The following is a 26,597-nucleotide window of genomic DNA, read 5'->3' as shown; positions in this document are numbered from 1 at the left end:
ACTTGTGAGCTGAAAGCATGTACAAAGATTTTTTCCATCTGTAGTTGCTGGACACTGCCACTTACGAAGAGATCCTTACTCCAACAGGACACCAGAAATATTTCCAATTAAAACTCATGTTTGGTGGAATTATTTAATTTATATAACATAGCAATTAATATAATAATCACAAACAACCAAACACCTTAAGTTGCTGAGAAAAATTTTTTAATAAATAACAAACGTTTTCAGCCAAATCTGTTGGCCATCATCAGGTTAAACAAATTCGAATGCAAACACAAAATGGAACAAAAAATTTAAATACAAATAAATAAAATAACGGATAAAATATACATATAAGAAAGTAAAAATTAAATATAAATAACAAAAATATATAAAAAATATATAAAAAATATGTATAGGTTAAATAATAAACTACACGAAACTCTAATAAATGCAAGAAGTGCATTTATCAATAAATTATACGAAATTCTGACAAATACAAGATATGCAGTGATAACAAAATCAAGGCATTAAATTAAGAGCTATCAAACCTCTTAATTAAATATTTCCATGCCGAAGGCAACCCTTCGGCATCCCTGGCATTAATGCAGGCATTATGTAATCTGCTCTTAAATATTTCAATTTTTTCGGCGCAAAACGCTAAAGTCGGTGAGTGTACAGGTTTAATGATGTCTGCTTCACCCCACTTGACTACCGAGCCTTCAACCTGTGCCATCTGAGATAGAATTGTGGCGTTAGATCTTTTGCTGATGTTGTATTTGTGCTCTCTCAATCTGATCCCTAAGCTTCTATTAGTAACTCCAATGTAGTTTTTATTAATGCCTAGTTCTTGGTTTTCATAAGGAATTTTGTACACTCCAGCCATTCTTTCTTTATCAATACGGTCTTTGTCATTCCTTAATAATTTGTACATCACCGACTTTAGCGTTTTGCGCCGAAAAAATTGAAATATTTAAGAGCAGATTACATAATGCCTGCATTAATGCCAGGGATGCCGAAGGGTTGCCTTCGGCATGGAAATATTTAATTAAGAGGTTTGATAGCTCTTAATTTAATGCCTTGATTTTGTTATCACTGCATATCTTGTATTTGTCAGAATTTCGTATAATTTATTGATAAATGCACTTCTTGCATTTATTAGAGTTTCGTGTAGTTTATTATTTAACCTATACATATTTTTTATATATTTTTGTTATTTATATTTAATTTTTACTTTCTTATATGTATATTTTATCCGTTATTTTATTTATTTGTATTTAAATTTTTTGTTCCATTTTGTGTTTGCATTCGAATTTGTTTAACCTGATGATGGCCAACAGATTTGGCTGAAAACGTTTGTTATTTATTAAAATTTTTCTCAGCAACTTAAGGTGTTTGGTTGTTTGTGATTTAATTTTGCTGAGTGAGTTCACTTCAATGTTAATATAATAATAAAAATTCTATAAAAAGTAACACAACATACATTGTTCTTAAAAGCTGAGCATAAGCAAAAGCATATTACAATGCTCTATTATTATATACTAATCATAGTACTATCATAATCCTATGCCGTGTAAGCTATTTTTTAATCGGAGGTGTTGATTTTAGCTTGAATATGTTTTCCGATAAACCTGATATACAACAGAGTTCTTACCAAGATAACTTACTAAAGGTTTTTAGTGATCTATTTAGATTTGTTGTCCATATTCCATTTTGTATGAAATGTGCAATATACTGTATATATCACATATTGAAGGTACTACAATTAATGCTCAATGAAAGCAGTGCAGCTTTATTGTAAGATTTCACTACAAGCTATTGTGTATCAATATTTTACTACAAGCTATTGTGTATCAATATTTTAAGTCTAGTCTACAATCTATTTACTACATGTTTGGGGTTAACTTATATACTAGTAATAGGTCTAAACTAGAAATTCTTGAGGTTGCTCATAAATATGATACTACATTTTGTTAAATCTGGATTGTAACTAATTTAAATTTACATGAAACATTTAAAATAATAACAACAAATTTTCATTATTTCAACTGTTGTACAGAATTCATAAATGAAAATATGACATTTTCTTACCATTAGACAAAGAGGAAACTTTATCTGCCCAAAACAAAGCAGTTTGATAATGATGCTGTAATAAAAATAAAATCTAATTATCTTCAATAAACAAAGTATATTTCTTATAATAAATTATATAATTAACTATAGAACATATCTGCAAACTAATTATTTTTAAAAATCTGTAGTTAAAAAATCAGTTATAAAATGATTTTAAGTCATTAAGTACTGATATTTAGTATAATAGCATTTTTCAAGCTGTGTTAAGCAATATTATAACCAGTCTTAATATAAATAATAATAGCATGGTTGAGGCCGAAGTTTTCAACGCAAAAATGTGTATGTCGGATGTTTGGCATCGCTTTCCTGTAAGCCTAGAAGTTTGACAATGGCCTTTGGAATGTCGAACATGATTCCACTGATTTTCCAAACACCATTGTCAAACCTCCAGGCTTACTGGAAAGCAGCGCCAAACGTATGATGTACACATTTTCGCATTGAAAACTTCGGCCTCAACCTCGCTATTAAGTACAAAAACTTTACTTCAAACTGAAAGTAATTTCATTATAAGGTTATATTAAAATTTACACCTTCCCTTTCCCTCAAAAGATTGAATTCATCCTTAACATTAAATGAAAAACAAGCCAAATATATATACACACACAAACTGTATTATATTATTGAGATAATTTATTATACTCATAACAGGTCTGTATTGTAAATATATTACTTCCAACACTTTTGATAAAATAGATTGATAATATAACAAAAACTAATTAAATATAGTGTATTTTTACAAGAGTTTTCAAACACTAGAAAATACTGAATCTGAGAATTCAAAGAATTCTGTTTACTGTTTTATTGTAATTATGGCAAGAAGAAAACCACTTTAACAACAGTTACAAAATAAAAATACAGTGTGATTGTTTTTAAAGTACTATTCAACATTATCTACAAATATTAGCAAACCAAATATAACCAAATCTGGGTTAAAAAAATGGCCATAACTGATGAATGTTATTCTTATCAGCTATGATGGCTATCACCTTGCCAAAAACATGCCATTTCTCTTAAAGTTCTTTTATAAAAATAACAACAATGATTGTAGCTGCACTTTGAAAATTTTACAATTGTAAGAATTTATGCAGAGACCATTGACTCTATAAGCACTCTGAAGAATGATCACTCGATTCAAGAAATGTGACATGTATGAGTTCAACGCTGGTTGAAGATGCAATTTAGTAGTGAACATGCACTGTCATGGCAGTTGCTGTGTCCTATGGCACAGCATGAAAGGTATTAAGAAAGTTGTTATTTGTATAAGGTCAGCAGTTGCTTGCTGTCAACAAGGAAAACCAATTAATCTTTGCATTGACTTTTCTTGCCAGAATGAAAGTGAATATGTTATGGCCTTGGAAGATCCCGTGAAGTAATAAGTCACATTTTCATCTCAGCGGAACGGTAAATATCCACCTTTAACTGTCAAATCAGGCTACAGAAAACCCTCATTTTTTCCAGCAGATTCCACTGCACTCTCTTAAGGCCGCCACACACGTTCAGGAAATCCTTTGAGGAATAACTGTGCAGGCCTGGCCTTGAGGAAATTCAGAATTTCCTGTCGCCCACATACGAGGAGGATAATCTCTCAGTTAAATTGTTTTATTGCCCTGTAAACAAAAGCTCTCTCCCCGATTTTAAAAGTCGGTGTTGTCATTTTATTGCACTTAGAAGGGTTCGATTCGTGGAAACAGTGCACGTGTTCAAATCAAACTGCCACTTTGTATTCTTTCAATTTGTCGTTCGACATCCGTTTTGTTTCTCCTGTCTGTGCAGGCCTGACCTTGAGGAATTCCTGAACGTGTGTGGGGGAAAACTGTACAGTTTCGGCGGCCTGTACAGTCCACCGGAGTAGAAACGAAAAACCATTTGATTTTCCTGCACAGTTTTGGACTGCGCAGGCCGACCGGAACGTGTGTGGAGTCGTGTCGTTCAGTTTTGAGACCGCTGAGTAGTGAGAACAATGTCCTGTGAATTTTTGGAGGAATTTTTAAAAATTTACGAGAGCGAACCATGCCTTTGGCATGTAAAAAATAAAGAGTACCACGATAGAAGCAAGAAAGAAGCTGCTTATTTACGTTTAATTGAAAAACTAAAAGAAATAGATTAAATCAAATAGAAGACAAGTCTGCCCAAGAAGGACCACCATCTTATTTAGCGCTACAGACTAAAAGAAATAGAGCCAAACGCTAATAAAGAAAGCGTTGTAAAAAAATAAACAACATCAGAAGCGCATACAGAAAAGAAATTAAAAAAATTAAAGCGTCAATTAAATCAGGAGCAGGAACTGAAGATATATACAAACCAAAGTTGTGGTACTTCGAATTATTAAGGTAAGCTTAAATTTTTAACAATAAAATACGACGAAAAATTAAGCAATTTATTTAGTTGTTTGTATTTTAAATTAGGTTTTTAGATGACCAAGATACGCCTCGAAGCAGTCGCTCCAACATAGATAGTGACGATGATATCGACATTGGGGTATTGTAAAATTTGTTTTTTTAATATAATACTTATATTTGTGTCTTTTGTGTCATAAGAAAAAAATTGAAATATAAATATTGTTAAATAAATTAATATGTCATTGTTCATTTAAGTATATATGCTGAGTTAAAAGTACAAAATTTTTATTATTTTAATGGCAATACAATATTTGGTTACAATTACAACGTTGATAATGTTTAAATGAAGTTCAATTGCCACGGAATTTGGCCTTCATTTACAAAGTAATCCATAAAGTCTTCTCTCACTTTTTTTGCTAAAAAACTTGTGTTTCCTGGATTTTTTCGAGCCAGATTTCGAGTCATTTTTGAGTCGTCTGTGTTATAACCTAAAATAGTAGTTCCGACATCAGTATTTTCGTGATCAAAACATTCTGGAGGAGAATAAAAACTTGGCACCGATTTCATTAAAAAGTTGTGCAAAACACAAGTAGCCATCACAACTGATTCGATTTTACGAGGTTGTAAATTAATTGCCGTATGAAATATTCGAAACCTCGATGCCAAGATACCAAACGCATTCTCGACAATGCGTCTTGCTCGTGATACGCGATAATTATATATTTTTCTATCTTTGGAAATTAGATCTCCTTGTCTAAACGGTTTCATCATATCTACCCTCAAAGGAAAGGCATCGTCAACTACAAATACATAGGGCATACTTCTACTACTGTTTCTGACTTTACTTTCAACAGGAATATTTAACTTATTGTTTTCAAGTTTTTCAAAAAGCTTGGTGTTTTTTAGAACACCTCCGTCTGAAACTCTACCATTGGTACCAAAATCACACATGATGAATTGATATTTCGCATCCACAATAGCCAGTAAAACCATGCTGTGTCTTCCTTTGTAATTATAAAATTCTGATCCACTTCCACTTGGAGGAATAATGTTGATATGCTTTCCATCCATTGCTCCAAGGCAATGCGGGAAATTCCATTTTTCTTCAAAAAGTTTCGCTATATCCATCCATTCTCTTTCTGTTCGTGGAAACTAAAAAGCAAAAAAATAAAAATAAATAAATAAATATCTGACTGTTTTTAATTTTGTGTGACGAACCGTGTTAAAAGATAATCAATTTCCTTTACTACATTAATAAAATTGTTATTTTAGGATAACGCTATGGATAATACAACGGAGGAGAATCATAGCAGCGACGATATTATTACTCCATCAATAATCGCAACACAGGATTTAATAGAACTTTCGGATGATACACCAGTACAGACGCGACGCAGCCGTCCCCCTAAACGAAGTCGAGTAGACCAAGAATCGTTGACAAACGAAGTTTTATTAACCGTGAAAGATCATTTTAACAAACCACACGTTCAAGATGATCGTTTCGATATTTTCGGCAAGAATGTTGCAATCAAATTGCTTGAACTCCCAAAGCAACAAATGCTGATTGCCGAAAAGTTAATAAACGAAACTTTATTTCAAGCGGAGTTGGGAACTTTAAGTTTATCGCATAAATTGGTGTATGAACAGCAACACTTGCCACATCAATTTTTTCGTTATCATCCACCAATTTCTACCGGTTTCGGTATTACTAGTTGTCCCCCTTCCAGCACTTCCGTCCAAATTCATCATGATAACATTAATTAATAATTAATATATGTAATTTGTATATGTTAATGTGTAATTTGGCATTTTTGTACGCTATGATAATAAATATCTATTAAAAAGAAAAGTTTGTTCTTACCTTTAAATAATCTTTATGATGACTTTGTAAATAGCATCACATGTTTCAGGTATGATGTAGCCAAGAGCTTGAGGTGATATTACTGTTGAAAATTTGAGATCTTCAAAACTTCTGCCAGTTGCCAAATATCTTAAGGTCGGTCGCCGTGAGCCTCTCGTGTGGTGAAATTGCTGCTCGCATTACAGTATCTTGTTTTTTTATAATTGGTGTAACCAATGATAATAGATTTAAATACGTTTCTTCGTCCCTTCTTAAATAGTTGTGTCAATCTTTAGGTACTAACTTCAATTCTGAGATCAGGTTCACATGAGAATACGATCCTCTTTTTTTAAGCCACTCTTTACACCATAGACTCCTACGCACATGTTTTTTCTTGCGAGTTTTAATAGAATTCGTTGCCAATAAGCACCCAAAAATAGCCAGTACGTCGTCATCAGATGCCATGGCCGACTGACGAACTGAGAGATTAAATTGTACTTGCGATAATGTAAAAAAGATTTATACAGGAGAAACCAAACGGATGTCGAACGACAAATTGAAAGAATACAAAGTGGCAGTTTGATTTGAACACGTGCACTGTTTCCACGAATCGAACCCTTCTAAGTGCAATAAAATGACAACACCGACTTTTAAAATCGGGGAGAGAGCTTTTGTTTACAGGGCAATAAAACAATTTAACTGAGAGATTATCCTCCTCGTATGTGGGCGACAGGAAATTCTGAATTTCCTCAAGGCCAGGCCTGCACAGTTATTCCTCAAAGGATTTCCTGAACGTGTGTGGCGGTCTTTAGAGACTGGTGTAGATTAACAATGACACATATCCTCGAATCTTTCTTCAAAGAAGTTGGTCCCAATGGGCCTATGATAAGTTCTGCAATGGACCAGAGATACTGAGAGACAGTCAATACTTTTTTGTACCAGTAACAATAATATGAGTCAACTACTTATATGGAAAATGGAGTGCCTCCATGTATCAAACCTGACATCATTTCACTGCATTATTGATTGTGTATTTCCCACCATCTGGTCATCTAGTTCTCTAGATCTTAATCTATGTAATTTTTGATTGTGGAAATATGTAAAAAGTGCAATTTATTGAAGGCAGTCTTGAGAGACAATATCACAGTGAAAGTGAGAAGCATCACAGAAAATCAATTATAGTCAACCATTGAACGCAATGTTTATCATCATCAGAACAGAGACCAATTAAGCAGTATCCCATGAATTGTTAAGGTCTCTATTACATAAACATATAATAGATATATTACTATAAATCATAAATCATTAAAATTTTTAATTCAACAATTTTAATAATTGATTATTATTATAATTTTCTCTATCAATAAAAATACACTTAAAAGTAAAACACATTTTCCATTCAATTCTTTTCTTATAAATCTATGTATATTAAATGACCAATTCTTACTATTCTTTCATAATATATCATTATACATACTCATCTCTAAACATTTTCTTGATTAAACAAATTGAAAAACTTAAATTTTATTTTTTTTTCAATGTATTCATCTTCCTTTTGAAACAAACACAATACAGTCTCCCAATGTGCATGATATAACAAGGAACTAAACTAAATGAGCAATATATCAGGTGTCACCATATAACCAATCTATCTATTCACTTGTTTTGTGTAGTTTTGATCTTGCCAACTTACTTCTCTGCAGGATGCATTTTGTACAATGTTAGTTTCAAGGCGATAAAGTAATAGTTCTTTGCCGATAGAAATTTAATAACAACCAATTTTTAAAAAATTGCTGGTTAAAGCACTTTTGGAAGACCAAAAAAAAAGCACAACATATCCGAACGAACAATATAAAGAAGTTCAATATAACAAGAAACTACAGTTAATGTTACCTATGGTAGCGAACATGGTGGCTCATCTCTGAAACAGTGGGGACGCACGTTCTAACTTAACCTAACCTATTCTAATAATTTGGTTGGAAATAATTATGGTAATGTATTAGAATAGGTTAGGTTAGGTTAGGTTAGGTTAGAACGTGCGTCCCCACTGTTTCAGAGACGAGCCCCCACGTTCGCTACCATAGGTAACATTAACCGAAACTACTATATATTTAAAATACATTTCTTGACGTTATTTTATCAGTTTAAATCACTCTATTAAATTTTATATTTCTCCTCTTTTTTTTTTGTTAACTCTCTCTGTCTCATAACTAAAAGGCCATCATAGATTTGGTCTGGACCACAACAAAAACGGAAGGTAGCAAGAGACAGACTCTGACACACAACCCACACCAGCCATTAAAATCGAGTATCCAATTGACACTCGAGTTTGGTGTTCCCAAAAGGCACACATCTCAAGTAACAAGACACAGTTCAGTATTTCAATTACGGTGTTTTCAAATATTGTCGAATTCGTCGGTATTTACACGACAAAGAATTAAGGTTTTATTCGTATGGGACACGACACGTGGGCGATCTGCCGAAGTGAGACACCTCCAGGGAGGCCTTTGTAAAGGAAACTGGTCCATATTTAGGTGTTAAATAAATTAGATTGAAAAAGAATTATTCATTATCAACGCGTTTGATATTAATTTTCGAATTGTACATTTATAATTTAAATTTTTTTTCAATTATTGAGAACGAGGAATGAAGAAAGAATTTAGCACGTGTCTAAGAATAAAAGACATATGTTCATACACGTATAAAGAAGCAGATTACCTTATCGATGTATTTCCTAACTAATTTCCTTAATTTCTCTAAAAGTATTTGCGTCGAATGATTAACTGGCATTGTCGATTCTAACATATCCGCCATTTAACGGTCGAATCTATATAAATTAGGTTTTGAACTCATTGTCAATCACACACGCCATTTTTCAAATTAACATCGTATTAACTCAACAGATGGCGCTACGACACATAGTTTAATTAAATATATTTATTTATTTATATTTATTTAAATTTAAAATTATAATTTAAATATATATATATTTATTTTAATATAAAATGAATTATAAAAATTGTTTCGGTTATTTTCGTTAGATTGTTGAATGCATTGTAAGCGCCTCTTTGTGGGTCCGACTGGACTGGGTCCGACATATCTGGGTCAACCCATCCATGGAAATTTATGACCTGATTCGAACTCACATCCTAGAACGGCAGCTGGGATGCTTTTTCCGCCTGGGTCGTATGACTGTCCAAGAAGAACGGAGATGCATAGGGGCAGTCGCAACTTCTCCAATCAGATCCAGCAACAGTCACGGAACACGGAATACTACGGGAGCCGCCGCCTCCTCCTCAGTCAAGGTTCCGAAGCGCTGATAAAAATCCAAGCATTCACTATTCGATCTCTAATCTTCGTAATGGCAACCCGAATTTAAGTCGCTTTCGCGGTCATTTTATTGACTTATTAGCGAGGTTTTTTTTTCTTTTTATTTTTTCTTTTTAACTCTTTCCGCCCTGTGGGCACTAAGAGGGCCTCTTTTAGTAGGCCCATTATGGGTTCGGCCAGGCCCACAATGGGGCGACCGGGTGGTGAGGGACGGGGCCCGACATATCCGAACGGACCACCCCCCGAAAAATTCCTGGGGATTATTCGACCCGCTCGGATTCGATCCCGGGTCCCCCAGAGCGGTAGGCTGCCACCTTTACCGCTCGGCCATCCGGCCGTCAGTATTAGCGAGGTTGAGGCCAGTGGCGTAGCGTGGGTGTCAGCCGCCCGGGGCGGAGGAAAATTTCGCCGTCCCCTTATTTAGGTATTTTCACAAGATATTATTATTTATTGTGAAATTTTGCCGCCCCCTAAAAGTGCCGCCCGGGGCGGGCCGCCCCTGCCGCCCCCACTACGCTACGCCACTGGTTGAGGCCGAAGTTTTAAACGCGGAAACAAGTACGTCGGGACGTTCAACGCCGCTTTCTTGTAAGCCTAGAAGTTTGACAATGGCGTTTGGAATGGCGAGCATGATTCCACTGACTTTCCAAACACCATTGTCAAACTTCTAGACTTACAAGAAAGCGGCGCTGAATGTCCGACGTACACGTTTTCGCGTTTAAAACGCCGGCCTCAACTTCGCTATTTACTAGGTAACTTATGACTCTGCGACGGATTCTTTAAAAATCATTTACTATGGCCATTTCCATACTAAACATTGTAGAATATAACAGTTAAATTTAATCTCGACGTGTGATAGAATAAAGCGGTAGACGTGTTCGTTTTCATCAAATCCATATCGAAAAATCTATGGCATATCTTTGAAACTAATTTATAATTTTTAATATTCAAAAACCGTACGAATCGATATTTATTGTACTATTTCTTATCCTTACTTTAATGTATAGGCTATAGACCTACGTTCTTTTTCATAACGATAAAATCTCAGCGGGCCGGATGGCCGAGCGGTTAAGGTGATAGGTTACCTCTTTGGAGAACCTGGGATCGAGTCGGGACGTATCGAAAATCTCTAGAAATTTTTCGGTGAGGTCCGTCCGGATATTTTGGCACCCCATTGTGGCTTGGAGAGACTTGCTAAAAATACCCTCAGTGTCAACATGGCGGAGTTTAAAAGATAAAATTTCACAATATATTGCATGCATTATAATAAATGAATTTGAAATTTCATGGTTATAACGATAAAAAATATCTTAGCATTTGCTCGAAATTTCAAAATTAAACAGGAATACTTTATGGAATAAACTGCTATCTCATTTCGTGAACCGCCTTATCCTTGAGATTAATTTTACAGGTTTACAAATTGTTTCCTTTGCCCATTATATCGTGCTGCCTGTATAATTTTTGTAATTTCTTCTATTACCTTTTCCTCTAATTTCAAACAAAAATTTTGATAATTAAGAGAATTTATTACTACGATGTTATAATTTATATTTCTTTATCTGTTGATAATACATGATAATTTGTAAAGGCCTTAAACCAAAATCTTAAATTAACACTCATTATTAAGAAAACTGCAAGGACTTTCGAACAATAAATTTATTCTTATATTGTTTCCTATTATGTCGTTTCTGATTTACACATGTATATTATATTAGGCCAAATTTTCTCATATTTTCATGTACATTTTTCTGGGCTTTGTTTTACATATTTTAATACAGAAACAATATATAATTTTCTCCTTTTAATATGAAATCGATATAGATTCTAGACTAGCCTAAGGCTTTTAGATTAATTATCAGCCATTTTTTCCTTTACTTAATTCAGTAATTCGTATCAAATTTAAGGAAATTTTGTATATCGATTCTTCGATTGAATTTTTTCTGTAATTGTAAGATAATTTTCTTCGTCACTTTATATACAAAATACTAGCAACAACGTAAAATACGTTACGTTAGATGGCTTCAATAATATCTTATATAATTTTATTAATATTACAACGTAATATTTTCGAAACAATTTGAGTAATTCATAAATACACAATGCATTGTTTATGTTTATCTTTTAAATGTCAGTTTAAAGAAATAATTAAGGGAAGTATATTCACATTCTTTCACTTAGATAATGCAATAAGAAATTTTTTGAGCCACTCCCAAACTGCATTAGTGGTACACGCCTTATAAACACTATCAGTTGTGCAAGACTACCAGGCTTTAGGGAATTACTTTGAACTTAATCTATGACGAAATTTTTAAGTAGCACCCTAAATATGTGTTAGATATCATGATAACACATACCTATACTCTCTGCTTTTTTAAAGCTCTCGAACGACTTCGAATCATTAAAATCCAATTCATCTGTCACGTCTGAGGGCTGATAATTTTACTAATATTAAATTATATCTTATCTTTTACATATTTATTTATAGTTTTTATTGAAAATTATTTTTCATTAAAATATATATATATATATTGTTAAAATGTATCTGTTATTATACCTGTTTACAGGTGTATGTATCACAACAAAGAAGTTCCTTTGGCGAAACTAATTAGTATCATTAGTATAGTTTATGTGGAAATAATGATAATACTACAGAATTTTTAGATTGATGAATTCACTCATCATTACAGTTCTACATTAAAAACTAAATATAACTTTATGTATTATAATATAATTAAATCTAATGACTTAATAAAAATAATTAATTGATTTTTTAAAATATAATCTATGAATTTTAATTTAATAATAATATTAATAAACAAGTTAATATAATTTATTGTATATAAATAAATATAAGTTTATTTATTTTTGTATGTTCTTACATTTTTCTATTAGTTTTTTCCTTCAGTCTAACTAAACTGTTGAAGCATAACTGTAACTTTAATTCACAATTTTGTCATTTGGATTATTCATTAAATCTATTCAATGACTTTTTATAAACTACTACAAGAGTAAAATTAATTTTAAAATAATTTTAATTGCCACTGACTAAAATTATATTAAATCATAAGCTTAAATATGTTACTATTTTTCTTCTATTAGAAACAATTGCATGTATTTAAATTATTGATCTTACTCTTAAACAAATATGACGTATAATTAATTCAAAAATATTTATCGTTGAGTTCTCTGAATTATTATTTTTTCTTTGTTACTTGCAGAACAGTTTTCTAATAGCCTAACCTTTATTCATGGCATGTTTTTTGAATTTGTTAAGAATACAAAACACTATCACACAATGGCAAATGCAGATAACCTTGCAACCAAAACCCCTAAATGTATTGTTTGATAGTATGGTTAGAAAATAAAAATCATATGTACTGTATATAAAAGCGTTGAAACTAATATATCTGTAATATCTTTCATAAATTGATTATTTATTATTATATTGGCTTATTTCTCCAAAATGCTTCTTAAATTTAACTTTATCTTTAATTTAGTAGCTTAATATATATAGTTTAAATGTTAAATTACAAATATTATGTCATTGCTATGATGTACTGTAAATGATATTGTTATACAGTTTAAGCTGTACTGTAATGTTAAATATCTGAATATTTTACACAATTTAATGCTGAAACAATATGATTTATAAGTCAGAATATCTTAAACCACTGATGCTATAGGATATTTATGGTCTTTGATAAATTATAACGTCTCTTCAATGTAAAGGTAGTCTGATATTAGTAAAGGGGTTGATCACCCTAACTACGAGTCAACACCACAAGAATTATTTAGGTATTCAATTTAAATTTATAATTATTTTTTAAAATTCAAGGAGGTAATTTGTACTGTACTTAGACTTTTTATTTATTAGAGCTTAACTTCGGAATATATTTTCGTATGGAATTAATAAAAAAGAAAAAAAAAAAACAATTATCGAGACAAATTTTTCAATGTTTCATCATTCTTCATTCAACACATTTAATTAATGTTATTGATAAATCGAGAGGAGGATGACTTGGATAACTGCTTTACTCATTCTTAGATTTATATCTGTATTGACAAAATAATTAGAAAAACTAGATTTGTACAGTTAATTATCGTTTATAATTTATTTTTCATTAAAAACTAATACAAAATGAGTTTATTTAAATACTGCAAGCAATAAAGTGGAAGACAAAAAAAATATATTTCCCCTTAAAATATATATTTATATTTAATTCTGTAGTAAACAAGTTGTGTGATTTTTTTTAAAATGTTTGCTCCAGGTGATTGAATATTAAAATCTTCATTATATAAAAATATTTTATAGAAGTTATTTTTAAAAATATTTAATTTTATACAGTCAAAAATTAATATTCTATGTTTAATAACGCATATTTTCTTTTACAGAACGGTAATTCGTATATTTATTTTATAAAATCACTTTTGATTAGCAGTTTCTTGACGTTTATATCTGTAGAAAATTAGTATCATGCTCAAACCGTTTTAGATTTCCATAGCTTAAAACACTTTGATATAAAAATTAAAAAGGAAATTGTCTAAACAGAGGATTATCTTCTATTTCTATTTGAATATTATTAAAATTTATTTAGCTTTATGAAAATTTAATAAGAAAAAATCAAAGGTAATGGCATGAAGATGTATAAAGCATCAATAGTTATCCTGTAGGCAAAAGAGAAATTGCTTGGGGCCCCAAACCAATCTTTTATAAGAAAATCCGCTTCCTCCAAAACATTATTCGAATACAAATGTCTAAAGTCAACACTATACATGGAGCCCCCCCAATTCAAATTTTCCTGGGGGTCCATGAAGTTATAACGCACCACTGTAAAGCATCATTTATATTTTGGGATGAGCAATGCTTTCAAGACTCTACTCTTCCTGATCATAATCATTCAAAATTAATTATTTTCTGAATATAAAAATAAATAAATAAAACAAGAAAGAAAAGTTTTACTTCGAAAGAACGTATTTAAAAAAAGAGCGTGTTTTTCCACTGTTTATTATATGTAAACTTGAATAATAACAAGAAAAATTATACCTGTAAATCTATATAAACTTATTAATTGAATCTTATCGAAAAATATTTAGGTACAAAGGTGAAGGCAAATCGAATTTTTATAAATCAGAAATGCTTATTAATTTTTTTTTTTTATTCAACATTGACCCGTGACATTCAGTAAAATTCTCTAAACACAAGAAGATGATGATGCATGGCCATAGAAATACAAAACCAGATTCTTACAAGGTTTCTTGCATGTTCAAGGCCAACATGGTTATTTCGTGATTAGAATTTCGTTTAAATATATTACTAGAAATAACACCTTAATCATTTCGGAGAATTAAGCACAGTTAACTGCATATTTCATTACCAAAACATAAATTAAATATAAAGTAAACTGAATTTATATACATGTTTGTGCCATGTGTAATATATATATATATATATATATATATATAATACATACATATAATTAATTAATAGAGCGTGAACGAAATTGAAAAATCGTGTTTAATCGGCTTGTGTTGTAACAATAACCATTGTATGTGAATAAAATATTTGCAATGATACCACAGAAAATTTCAAAAGTTTCTCTCTCTGCTTCAAACGTACAAAATTTATTTATTTATTTATTTATTTATTTTTTAAAAAAAGAAATTATTTCGAAAATTAAAAAGATATGCAATAAATTCCGTTTTAATTAACGAAATTTAAATTCCCTAATTAGAAATTCATCGTGTAATGTGACAGAAAGAAATTTTGGGTGCGCAATACGTAATTCATAAAAGACGAGATTGCCTTCTTATGATTGGCTATCGAAAAGCACACTTAACCCATTTCGTCTAAACGACGTCTTAGCCTCAGGGTTTACGAACTGGCTCAGACATGCGGTAATATTCTTGAATCAAAAACAGTTGGAAACAAGTTTTGATTCTCAGTCGCACTTATTGCGTTATGGGAGCTGTACGTCGTCTTTAGAGTTTTCTAGTAAACATCTAATAAAAATATATATATATATATTGTGCTACAAATCACTACAGGATGATATCACGTTTAATCCTGTTAGGAACAATTGTACTTTTTACAGGTGAGTGCCACTAAATGCTTAATATTTAGAATTACCTTTATGTTTTTATTATTATCATTTGCTTAAGATAAATGGTTTGTAAAGCCGTGTTTTTTTTTACGTAAACTTTTAATCTTCCTATGTTTATTTGTATCTTAACTGAACCATTGAATCATTATTAACATCTTTTGATCCGAAGTCAAGAGGAAAATAATTTAATCTGTGTAATAAGACCAACGATTATAAAGTAAATAAATATTCTTGATCGTAAATAAAAGTGACACATACGATGCAAATAATGAATGTAAGTTATCTCAGAGGTAATTTAATCGATTAAAATTACTTATTTAATTTATATAATTTTATGTACTGTTTAAAACGTGTAGTACGTAAAAATATATACTAGACGAATATATATATATACTTGAATATTTTATGTACTTGTTTATTTTTAAACAGAGCAAAATGAAAATAAAAGTCTGTATTAAAGCAGTTTCGTTCTGCAACATTTCTTAATCAGGTTTGGGTAGTTTATTACTTGAAATTTATTCTGAAAATTTTTATATGGAAACTTTTAATATAAAAATTTATGAAAATAAACAGTGTTTACACGTTTATCAAAGTAATTAATATATTAAAAAATGCAAAAAATTAAATTAAATATGTAAGCAATGCCCAAATATGCCCATTGTTTATGTTGGATTTATGGAGTTTTAATATTGATTTTTGTAGAAATTGTAGATGTATATTTTTTAATGGAATCTATTATTTGGAAAGTATAATGTATATATAGATATATTATAGTTTAACATGAAATTGATTTAGTCTGAATCAGGTTTAAAGGTAGCTATCATCTCAAAGTTAATTGCATCTAGAACAATACTTATACCCATCTTTCCTCTTCCATTTTCCAATACAATGAAATATTTTATATTATTTAATACAGAAATTGACTTCTGATTAAAGGCTGTATAACAGCTGTATATGGAAATTATCCCGAAATAGTTCGCGGAAAAAAACGAATATTTTTCAAACCGGAAGCAGAAGAATATAGGCCAAGCGGCATTCGATTCTACGTCACAGTTGCCACAGAGACACGTGCTTTTTAAGAATTTTTATTTATATAAATTGTTTTTAAATGTTAGAATTTTGATTAACAAACGTTTAAAGATAATATTAATTTAAAGAAAATTAACGTAGAAGTTTGAAGAATATTTTCTGCAGTTTTAAACGAATCGGCGGGTGAGATTCTTTTATCGTATTCGTCTCTAAGAAGGGGGAAACGTTTCCGTAGGAGGAATGTTTTGATTTTATTTTAACTTTCGTTTTTAAAGGAAAGTTAATTATATTCCGTTTTATGCCGGTAGGATCATGTATCATCGTTTTAGACAGGGTATAGACTAGCGGGTGTCACTCTTTTCACCTTTTGTCCGACTCCGAACCGGTTGTTTGTCGCAGTATATACGAACCGGTCAAGACCGCAAATTTTTCCCCCATCTACCTGCTGACCTAAATATCGCAGTCAACGTACTTGAAAGAGAAAAACCTGTTCTTGCTACTCGGTAGGATTGGAATGTCGGCAAATTGACACTATAAGGCGTCGTCCAAGTTTCAATTTGAAGGAGAAAGCGTCCTTTAACAAATAGTTAAGCGCCTTAAATACGATCGGTAATTTTTCTCCAATTAAAATAAATCATGCTTAACGAATCGGTTAATGACATTTTACGAATTTTGTTTTTTTGTTTTCCGTAAATTTAAATTAATTTTTGTCATTTGAATAAATCTTTTCAAAATATGATAAAAATTTCTAGATGAAGAGATAAAGAGATGATTGCATTCAGGTGAAAACAAAAGTGTTTTCTTTTTTCCTCTTACTTACTTTTATTTTTTATTTTATTTTATTTTTCGTAAGGTTGAATTTTATCTGGTTAATCAGCAATCTTATCTGTATAGCTTTGAGGAACGAAGGCTAAAATTCTAAAATAAATCTTTCTTTTTATATATAAATTAAGAATTTTTCAGGTGAGCGTTATACGCTGAAAACAGATACAAAGCTTTAATTTAACTGTAATTATTTAATTTTTAAAGGCAGGTAAGAGTATATAAACATAAAAAAAAACATTTAAAATACTCGAATTTATTCTTAAACAATTTAATTCTGTATAAGAATTTCATTTGGAAACTGGTTCAGAACGGATCTTAATTTGGATTTTCGCGTTTAATTCCGTTTTATTTTGAGAAATTTATCGAGTGTTCGTGTAAAAATAACATTATTATCATTTGCTGTTTCATCATTATACATTAAACCATTAATGCTGTAATATCATTAAGATCGAAAAGAAAACTATAATTTTGTTCCATTTCTGTAGATTTTTCCTTCATTTTATTCTGAGTCTTTGTCTGAGAAGAGATGACCTCCTTTTATTATTATTTATTTCAACAGTTTTTATCTATTAAAGGGTCTTTTCACCGAAAATTCTTAATAAATCATCACTGTAAGAACTAATGAAGTAGTTATTTAGATAAAAACAAAATATTGTAAATTTTTATTTGTAATATTCTTTATTCTTATATAACACAATAGCGATTAACAATATCAGGGCAAAGAAAAACTTAAAAATGCAAGTTTTTATCTTCCTTTAGTATAGAGGACAATGTACAACTTCGTCCTTATTCTCACGATTGATTTATTTTTCAAAAACATCATTACCTTCTAATATACTTCCAATAATGATCGTTGGGAATTGTTGTGGCAAATTTTCAATTTATTTTTTAAAGATTCACTTGTTATTTTATACAGAGATAATGGCTCATTTTCACTTTCTAGAAATGTCTCAAATGAGAAAAGATATGCTTGGAATTTTTTCATACACGTATATATATATATTTTCCTTATACGAAGTTTCTCTCTGGAGGAAAATGCAGACGAACAAGTTAATGGGAGGTTATAACATCACTGTACAGACGGATCATGGCCCTGATCCCTGCTGTGGAATATACAAGTAAAACTTGTTTCCGTGTCATCTGTACAAATATAAATCTATAACTTTATCTTAAACTGGTTTCTATTTCTGGTTTTTCTTATTTTTCTTGTTTTTATCCTATAAAATATATAGAAATATTTTCTGAAATTTGATAAAAATTTCTACCTATGAAGCTTTTTAAATTCTGTTGTTTTAGTTTCTTAGAATGGAATTTTAAAACCATTACATTACGATTCGTATTTCGTAAAGTATTTATAAAATAAATATTAATTACCATTAAAATTTTATTTTTATTTTAATTATATTATTTTTCAACAGCTTTGCTTGTAGTTGATGTTTCTGCTCATGAAGTGGTAAGTTAATCACAGATTTATATGTTTTTTTAAAATGTAAGATTTACAAAATATTATTTTTAATAATTAGTACTTGAAAATTCAATAATCCTTATGATTAAACATAAATATCAAATTTTTTCACCCAATAAAAATTAAAAAAATTTAAATTAATGAATTTTTAATTGATAAAATTAAATTATTTACATATATTTTAGGAAAAACGTCAAACTTTTGGACAGCGTGGCAGATTTAGACAAAGGCTTCGACCTACTACAGAAGAACAGATACACAGTATTAAAGAAACAGCCGCACCTCCTCCACCTCCACCTCCGCCACCTCCTCCCACGTCAGGAGTAGGAACGAATAGAAGAAGTCGATTTAGAATTAGATTAAGAGTTACAACACCAGCAGAACCCGAAGATTCTGAAGAGGAGGAAGAAGAAGAAGAAGAAGAAGATTCTCCTCCTATTCAGTCAGCAGTACGTTCAGCTCCCCAGTCTCTTCCTCCACCCGAAGAAGAAGAAGATGAAGAAGAAATAAAAGAAGATCAGGAGGAAAGTGTTCCAGATTCAAAAGATACTGTAACGGAAACTCCAGCTCCACCAAAACCTAAAATTTTATCTTCTAGACGAAGACCTCTTAATAAATATAATCCCCCTGTCCGTTCTGTTTCGATATCTTCGCCTGTTACCAGACCTCCACCTACAAGTAAAGAAATCGTAGAAACAAAACCGCCTGTAGTAAAAACGACTTTACCGCCCACTCCACCCCCTGCACCCGCAGTACCTTTTGCTTCTCCTTTTGATGGATTATCTCAACCATCTCCAGAAGACTTAGAAGAATCCATTCAACCTGCTCCACCAAAATCTCCACCATCTAATTCTCGTAAAACATTTCAATCTCGTGCAAAAGTCGAAGAACCTGAAGAATTACCTGCCCCAGTTAAGCCGCAGCCAAACACTAGAAGAACTCCTTCACGTTCCTTCAGACTAAGACCAGTTTCTATTAAAAGTGATGATGAGGCAAAACCTGTAAGAAATTCTCAGGGATCTAATAACAATTACAGAAGTAGACCTACACCTGCTACTAAAGATGAAGTAAAGCCTCAAAGATCATCTTCATCGCAGTCTAATAGAAGAAATCAATCACCAAGTTACAGAGTACGTCCGGCTTTAGATTCAGAAGATTATCCTGAAGACGAGGAAGAAGAAGTATATGCTCGACCTCCATCGAATAGTCGCAGATCGGGTTATCGACGAAGACAACATTATCCCGAAGAAGAAGAAGAAGACGAATACTTTCCACCAGCTAGAGCACCACAGAAACCACGTTCATCGAGTAGAGGTCGTTATAATCAACCTTCAGATTATCAAGATGAACTTCCAAGAACACGTTCTCATTCTTCCAGACATAGGTCACAAAGCCGATATCGCCCACGTCCAGTAGAAGAAGAACGTTATGATCAAATCCCAGCTAGTAACAGAAGGAAACCTTCACGGGTAAGAAATCCTTCTATCTATACAGAAGAAGAACCCGAATACATAGACGACGATTATGAAGACGAACCACCACCACCACCACCGCGTCGCCCTTCACGACACAGAACGAGGGGACGTTATCGACCTCAAACGCAATATGGTCCTGAAGATTATCCACCAGAACATCCGCCACAGAAACCGCGTACAACTAGTACGACAACAACAACTACAACGACTACCACTACTACTACAACAGCAAGGCCGAATGTAACAGTTGTACCAGGAACATATCGACCTCGTGCTGACGGAAGGATCATCAATTATTTATCCGATCCTAACTATCCTAGAGAATTAATAGGTGTAGATCTTACCAATTATCCTTTCTACATCACAGTACCTGACGATATTGTATTTGATTGTGACGATCGTCACGATGGTTATTACGCAAGTGTTCCTCATTTTTGCCAAGTAAGTAATCATTCATTCTAAACTAAATTGTAAAATTCACTTTTAAAAAATAATCAAACAACTAATTATTTTGAAAATAATAGTTTGTTTGTTGATAAAATGGTGCAATTAGTGAAGGTCTTTCACAAAATTAATAGAAAACAATAGAAAGCATTCGATTGTTTTCTATCAATTTTGAACAAGCACTCTCTTAAGAAAACTCTTAGGTCAAGTTCTAAACAATTGTTCGACTCTCACCATTATTCTTATGTCATTTAAGTAGTAAAGCTTAACAATAAAAGTGACTGAATAGTAGTTTAAAAGTATATAGTAAATGTGTCAGGAATTTTATAAAATATTTTAAAGTGAGAACAATTCAATACTTATCAGAACCCATACGGGGATTACTCTTCATTTTTTTTTTTTTAAAACTTTCTGTCCTTTGGGCACTAAGAGGGGCTTTTTTCATAACCATTGCGGGTTCTACCTTGCCCACAATGGAAGATGCCAGCTGGTGAAAGACGGAGCCCGACATACTCGGAAGAGGTCACCCAAGAAAAATTTCTGAGGTGTTCATCCAGATTTAGTCCTGGATCCCCAGAGTGGTAGGCTGGCACCTTAATCATCTCTTAGGTCTCTGGTTCTTGATCTTCATTTATTTCTTTGTTCTGATTAAAATATTAGTAGTGAAGATACGCAGTTAAGAATTTCTATTGTTAATATTCTTTTATAAAATTATAAATTCTTTCTTAAAAATACTGTATACTTCATTTTCTTTTAAATAACTTTTTTTTTTGAGATTTAAATACCTTTCCTCGAATATTTTTCCAACAAAAGCGTAAGTAAACATAATAAAAAAAAAAAACAAATTGTATACAATAGTAAAAGGAAAATATAAAAATGATGTCATTGCGCTCCAGGTGTCCATGCTACATGACAGACAAATATGGTTTTATAATGACTTATTGATTTATTATTCAACATTTCTTAATTATTTTGATAAATTATTGTAGTATATCAATTTATTTACAATTTTATTTATAATAAAAAAGAGTAAACTGATAGCGTATTATCTTAAGTAGCAAAATCATAGTTTTAATATTTCATTATAAAATAATATTTTGCTATTCTTGTTTTGCCGTTTTATCGTTTGCTTTCACAAGAAACTATGAAACTTCATAAACTAGAGTTATACTGAAGATTTTAATCGAGAATATCAAGAATTGTTGGCAGATTTAATGCTTGACACAGTTTTTCTTGGCAACTACCATTTTATTGTTTTTATATTTTTGATTATAAGCAGTATTAAATTGGCTTATATCCAATATTTAAATTAAAAAAGTAAGAAAGTAATTAATTTTGAAAAAATTGTTATTTATAATATCTTACGATTTGTTTTATTTTTTAAAAAATTTTATTATGTTTTATTTATTGTAAATAATAATTAACGTTAACTGTAATTTATTCGGTTAAAACAGCAAATTTATTATTAAATTGTGTTTTAAATTAAATTTGGAAAGGTATAAACTATAAATCAAACCACGTTACATTATTTTTTTGGCATGTTTATATGATTGGTTTATTGCATTACGTTGCCAGATTATGAAGTTATGACGTCACATTCGATTAAATTATTATTATTATTTTTTAAAATCTAGTTAATAATAAGAGTTAATTATTATTTTTTACAACTTTAAAAATGTTTAAATAAATTATTACACCTTTTTATTTTCTCGAATTTATGAAGAATGAATAATGTTTATAATAAAGTAATTTCGTTGTTTATCTTTTAGGTGTTCCACTATTGTGCTAATGGCATTCGTTATTCATTCCTCTGCCCAAATTACACCCTTTACGACCAAACGACCTTCACTTGTAGGTTTGTTAATAATGTGGACTGCGAAAAATCGCCCAACTATTACAACCGTAACGACGAGTTATATGTTGAAACTACAACGCTAAGTGATGACGAACAGGAATTATCAAAAAAGAAAAAGAAGAAAAATTAAACAGCTGGAGATCGTAATGTTCCAGAAAACAAATTATCTTTCCTATTCCGCTTGTAAGAGCAGCGGTGATACGGTTGGCCATATCGAAACAGTAATTTTTGGAAAAGTTCTTTGTTGTTTTGAAGCAGTATAATAAGTTCCCCCTCTAAACAAAATCACTCCAATTAAAGAGTAAAAAATAAATCTTCAGATAAAAAAAAATTATATTAACAAGCAAGATGATTTTTTTAAAAGTTTCTTTCAGAGTTTATAACCATTCTACAGTTGTTCTGGCCCAGAATTAAATATTTATGTAACAAAATAAAATTTTTAATTATTTAAATAACATTGAAATCAACTTTTCATGTCTTTTCACTTTCCTTCCATGTCTTCTTCAATATTATTGACATTAATTATAAAATTTTTAGCGAAAAATCAGATAATTTTTTTTAATTTCAACTTTAAGATACTAAGGATTCAACATTATGTCTCAAAATTCATTATTATAATAAATACAGTTATAACAGAAGTATAATTTTTTTTAATTAAATAAATATAATCTAATTTTAGCTATGGTAAATGAAAATATATTCAATATCCAGAAAGGTATTTTATAAAATTTAATTATTATTATTGCTTTATGAATCAGATAAAATGCAAGTCTATTCTACGCGTAAATTTCTTGTGGTGAATCAGAAAAGTTTTCGGACCATGAAAAAAAGAAAAAAAAAAATGTTAAATTTCTTCGAATGAAGAGATAAAAAGCATATTGTTTTGATTTTCGTTGTTATATATACATATATATATATATATATACATATATTTTTTCTTGCTTATAATAAAGGAATAGTTGCCTAGTTTGTGTATTTATTTTTTAAAGACATGCAAACAGCCGCTTTGATATGACACGCATTATGATGTTAATATAGATGTGATACTGTATATATTAGCACCATAGTACATAGAATTGTTCTGAATTATTGAGTACAATTCAACCATGCAAATAAGAACGAAAGGGCAATTTCGCAGGCGCATCTAATTGCGTTACTTAAATGGGGTCATCTTTTCTAACAAGTCAATTATGAATTGTCCTCGATAGCAAGGACGTTATTTCTCTAACAAATTCACCAATATTGCCACTTAGAAAATTAATTTTTTATCATTTTCATACTTATAAATGGGAATAATTAGTAACTAATTTAGGCTCTGTTTTCTAAACTACAGGAATAAATGTAATTACTGTTATGTAACTTTAAATATTTCATTTTAATTTAAAATGTATATTGAAATTATATACATTTTATAATGCCATTTTATATATTTTTCATGTAATAGGTTGGATGTATTGCCTGAATGAATTTCATCGAAATTTCCTTTAAGCTTATCAACTGATTTCTAAGAACATCATAAAATTTTTAATCAAATAAATTAATATTTTATAATTATTATTTAATCATAAATTTAAAATCAATAAAACCTCAGACAGATTTCATTAAATATATACTGTATTATCTAAAATCGAAAAAAACGGCTATATATATCTGGTTTTTAATGATAAGGAAGTCATTGTTTTTGGCTTTTAGAATAATATCCTGACCTTTAACTCTAATAATAATATTAAAAAAGTCTGGTATTAATATTCGGATATAACGTCATATGTATTTTTTAAAAGTAAATTCAGGCCAATGACGTCAAATGTACTGATTTTCCCACGACAATTTATTCAGAAATTATTATAAGTAATTAGAAATAATATAAATTGTAAGGATTTTTAATTTATTTTAATGACTCGTGATATTAATTATAAATAATACTTTAAACGATACTGCCGAATTTAATTGCAAATTAACCTGAGGAAAGGTTAACTTTATAAACTGAATCGGCGTAACAAACTTCACTCAGAACTGGCGATTTGTAGAACCAGTTTGGAGTAAGAAACCTTTTGACATACGATATTCAATACGTATAAATTTATACATAAACAGAATATTTTTCGCCTTGTGTATTTTTTCTTAACGACTGAACTATTATCATTAAAACATAAATAAGTTTATAAAAAATCTCACCACAAGAAATTAATATACCTGAACGCTACCGCTAATACCAAAAAAAAAAAAGGATATAAATAAATTGAATACTGCTGTAGGCTATTATATTCGATATTATATATATATATATTGTACTGTACATGAATGCTGTACTTTTCTATATATAGGCCTATGTATTGTATTGATACATACTATACATGAATGGTTATATACTGTATATCTATATTATAACTTAAGTATGATGTATAAACATTCGTATACAGTATTTTCCCCATAAGAAAAAAAATCTTTATTTTGTAACGAAAATGATTTTGCGATATCTAACGGCTGATAACGGTTACGAACAATTCTGCGATTTATTACTTCGCAAGTGCATTTAGAACAAGGCCAATTGGTTGTTGACTATAGTCACTTCCTCTTGGACCAGTAATTCTAAATTTTCACTTCAGGCGATTAATTAAAATTTTTCACGGGATTGTGTAATAAAGTTCATATTTTTCTTCTACATTTCTGACCTGCTCATAAAAAAAACAAAAAATGCAATAATTTACTTTCAAACTGAGCGAAATAAAACAGTTCCTATCACCATAATTTTCTCTAATTACAAGAGGAAAAATTAATTATTTTATTGTCCTTTTGAAACGCGTATTTATAATATTTTAGCTTAATTATTGCATTGTAATTTTACCAAGTGCAGCAGCCAATTGATAATAAATTAAAATCAAATAAGCATAAGCCGATTTATGAGTAAAGTTTGTCAACATTTTCAATCTAATAAAGATTTAGAATATATTTAAGATTCAAAATGTTTTCGAATGATTGATTATGCAAGTCGAGATTCTTGCATAATCAATCATTCGAAAACATTTTGTGCCTGTTCGTTTTTCATTTTGTATATTTTGTGCTTGTTTTTTCACGTTAAGCTTATTCTCTCAGATCAAAAAGTTATTTTACTTATCAGTATTGAAAATTTATATTGGTTATACTAAATATCGGATAAAAACTTCCCATGGTCTAAATGAAAAACTTGTTCGAATAATGGAATAATTACATTGGTTAATAATATTTTGATTTTAGTAGGATAATTTGACTCCTATTTAAAAACGTTTTGGTAAATGCTAATAAAATCATTAAATATATATTCATATTTTAAAAAAACATCTAGATAAATTATAGTTACTATGGTAAAGTTTTGCTTATGATTATAAAGTATCATATTTTTTAAAACTCTTTTCTCCCTCCGGGTATTATGGACTCTTTTCAAATCCATCGTGAGTTCTGAACTCACGATAAGCCTCACAATGGTGGCAATCGGATGATGAGAAACGGGGCCTGACATAGCCAAAATGGACCGCCCGAAAAACATTCTTGGAGTTTTTCGATCTGCCCGATACCAGAGCGGCTAGCTTGTGCTTAATTGCATTTTTCATCTGGCCATCTAGTTTAATTAAATAAGTGTTCTTTCTTTTTGACGGACAGTGTGCTTATATAAAACCGAAAAAGCTTTTTAAAAGACATAACAATATATTTAATGAATTATAAGAGTATAAATCGTAATACCAGACGCAAATTCCGTAAACAATTTTTAAATGTACAGTATATAATTAAAAATTTTAAATAAA

The 26,597-nt window shown here is 30.5% G+C and overlaps 3 protein-coding genes across 4 annotated transcripts in view; 2 read left to right on the top strand and 1 right to left on the bottom strand.

Annotated features, from left to right (window-relative positions):
• The window catches only part of Cdc16 (cell division cycle protein 16), a 29,200-nt gene extending 20,011 nt beyond the window's left edge, over window positions 1–9,189 (bottom strand). The window contains exons 1-2 of the mRNA XM_067280296.1: window positions 9,013–9,189; window positions 2,074–2,128 (exon numbers count right to left, since the gene is read on the bottom strand). Coding sequence (XP_067136397.1) covers window positions 2,074–2,128; window positions 9,013–9,108 — 151 coding nt within the window. The 5' untranslated portion in view covers window positions 9,109–9,189. The remainder of the gene's footprint in view (window positions 1–2,073; window positions 2,129–9,012) is intronic.
• Window positions 4,311–6,218, top strand: LOC136983568 (uncharacterized). The gene is made up of 3 exons (XM_067280364.1): window positions 4,311–4,445; window positions 4,521–4,593; window positions 5,727–6,218. The coding sequence occupies exon 3, from the start codon at window positions 5,736–5,738 to the stop codon at window positions 6,216–6,218; it is 483 nt and encodes a 160-aa protein (XP_067136465.1). The 5' UTR covers window positions 4,311–4,445; window positions 4,521–4,593; window positions 5,727–5,735.
• A 6,364-nt stretch (window positions 9,190–15,553) lies between the features above and the next one.
• LOC136983517 (uncharacterized) lies at window positions 15,554–23,784 on the top strand. 2 transcript variants are annotated; one of them, XM_067280279.1, is made up of 4 exons: window positions 15,554–15,716; window positions 18,998–19,032; window positions 19,230–20,960; window positions 22,733–23,784. In XM_067280279.1, the coding sequence occupies exons 1-4, from the start codon at window positions 15,671–15,673 to the stop codon at window positions 22,946–22,948; spliced, it is 2,028 nt and encodes a 675-aa protein (XP_067136380.1). In that variant the 5' UTR covers window positions 15,554–15,670; the 3' UTR covers window positions 22,949–23,784. The 2 variants fall into 2 exon arrangements, with proteins under 2 accessions (XP_067136380.1, XP_067136389.1); XM_067280288.1 differs by lacking the exon at window positions 15,554–15,716 and adding an exon at window positions 18,629–18,697.
• The last annotated feature ends 2,813 nt before the right edge of the window (window positions 23,785–26,597 follow it).

This window comes from Centruroides vittatus, unplaced genomic scaffold (assembly GCF_030686945.1).
Source record: "Centruroides vittatus isolate TY-2023 unplaced genomic scaffold, ASM3068694v2 contig_12, whole genome shotgun sequence".
NCBI classification, from domain to species: Eukaryota; Metazoa; Arthropoda; class Arachnida; order Scorpiones; family Buthidae; genus Centruroides; species Centruroides vittatus.
This window is presented reverse-complemented; position numbering and strand designations above follow the sequence as displayed.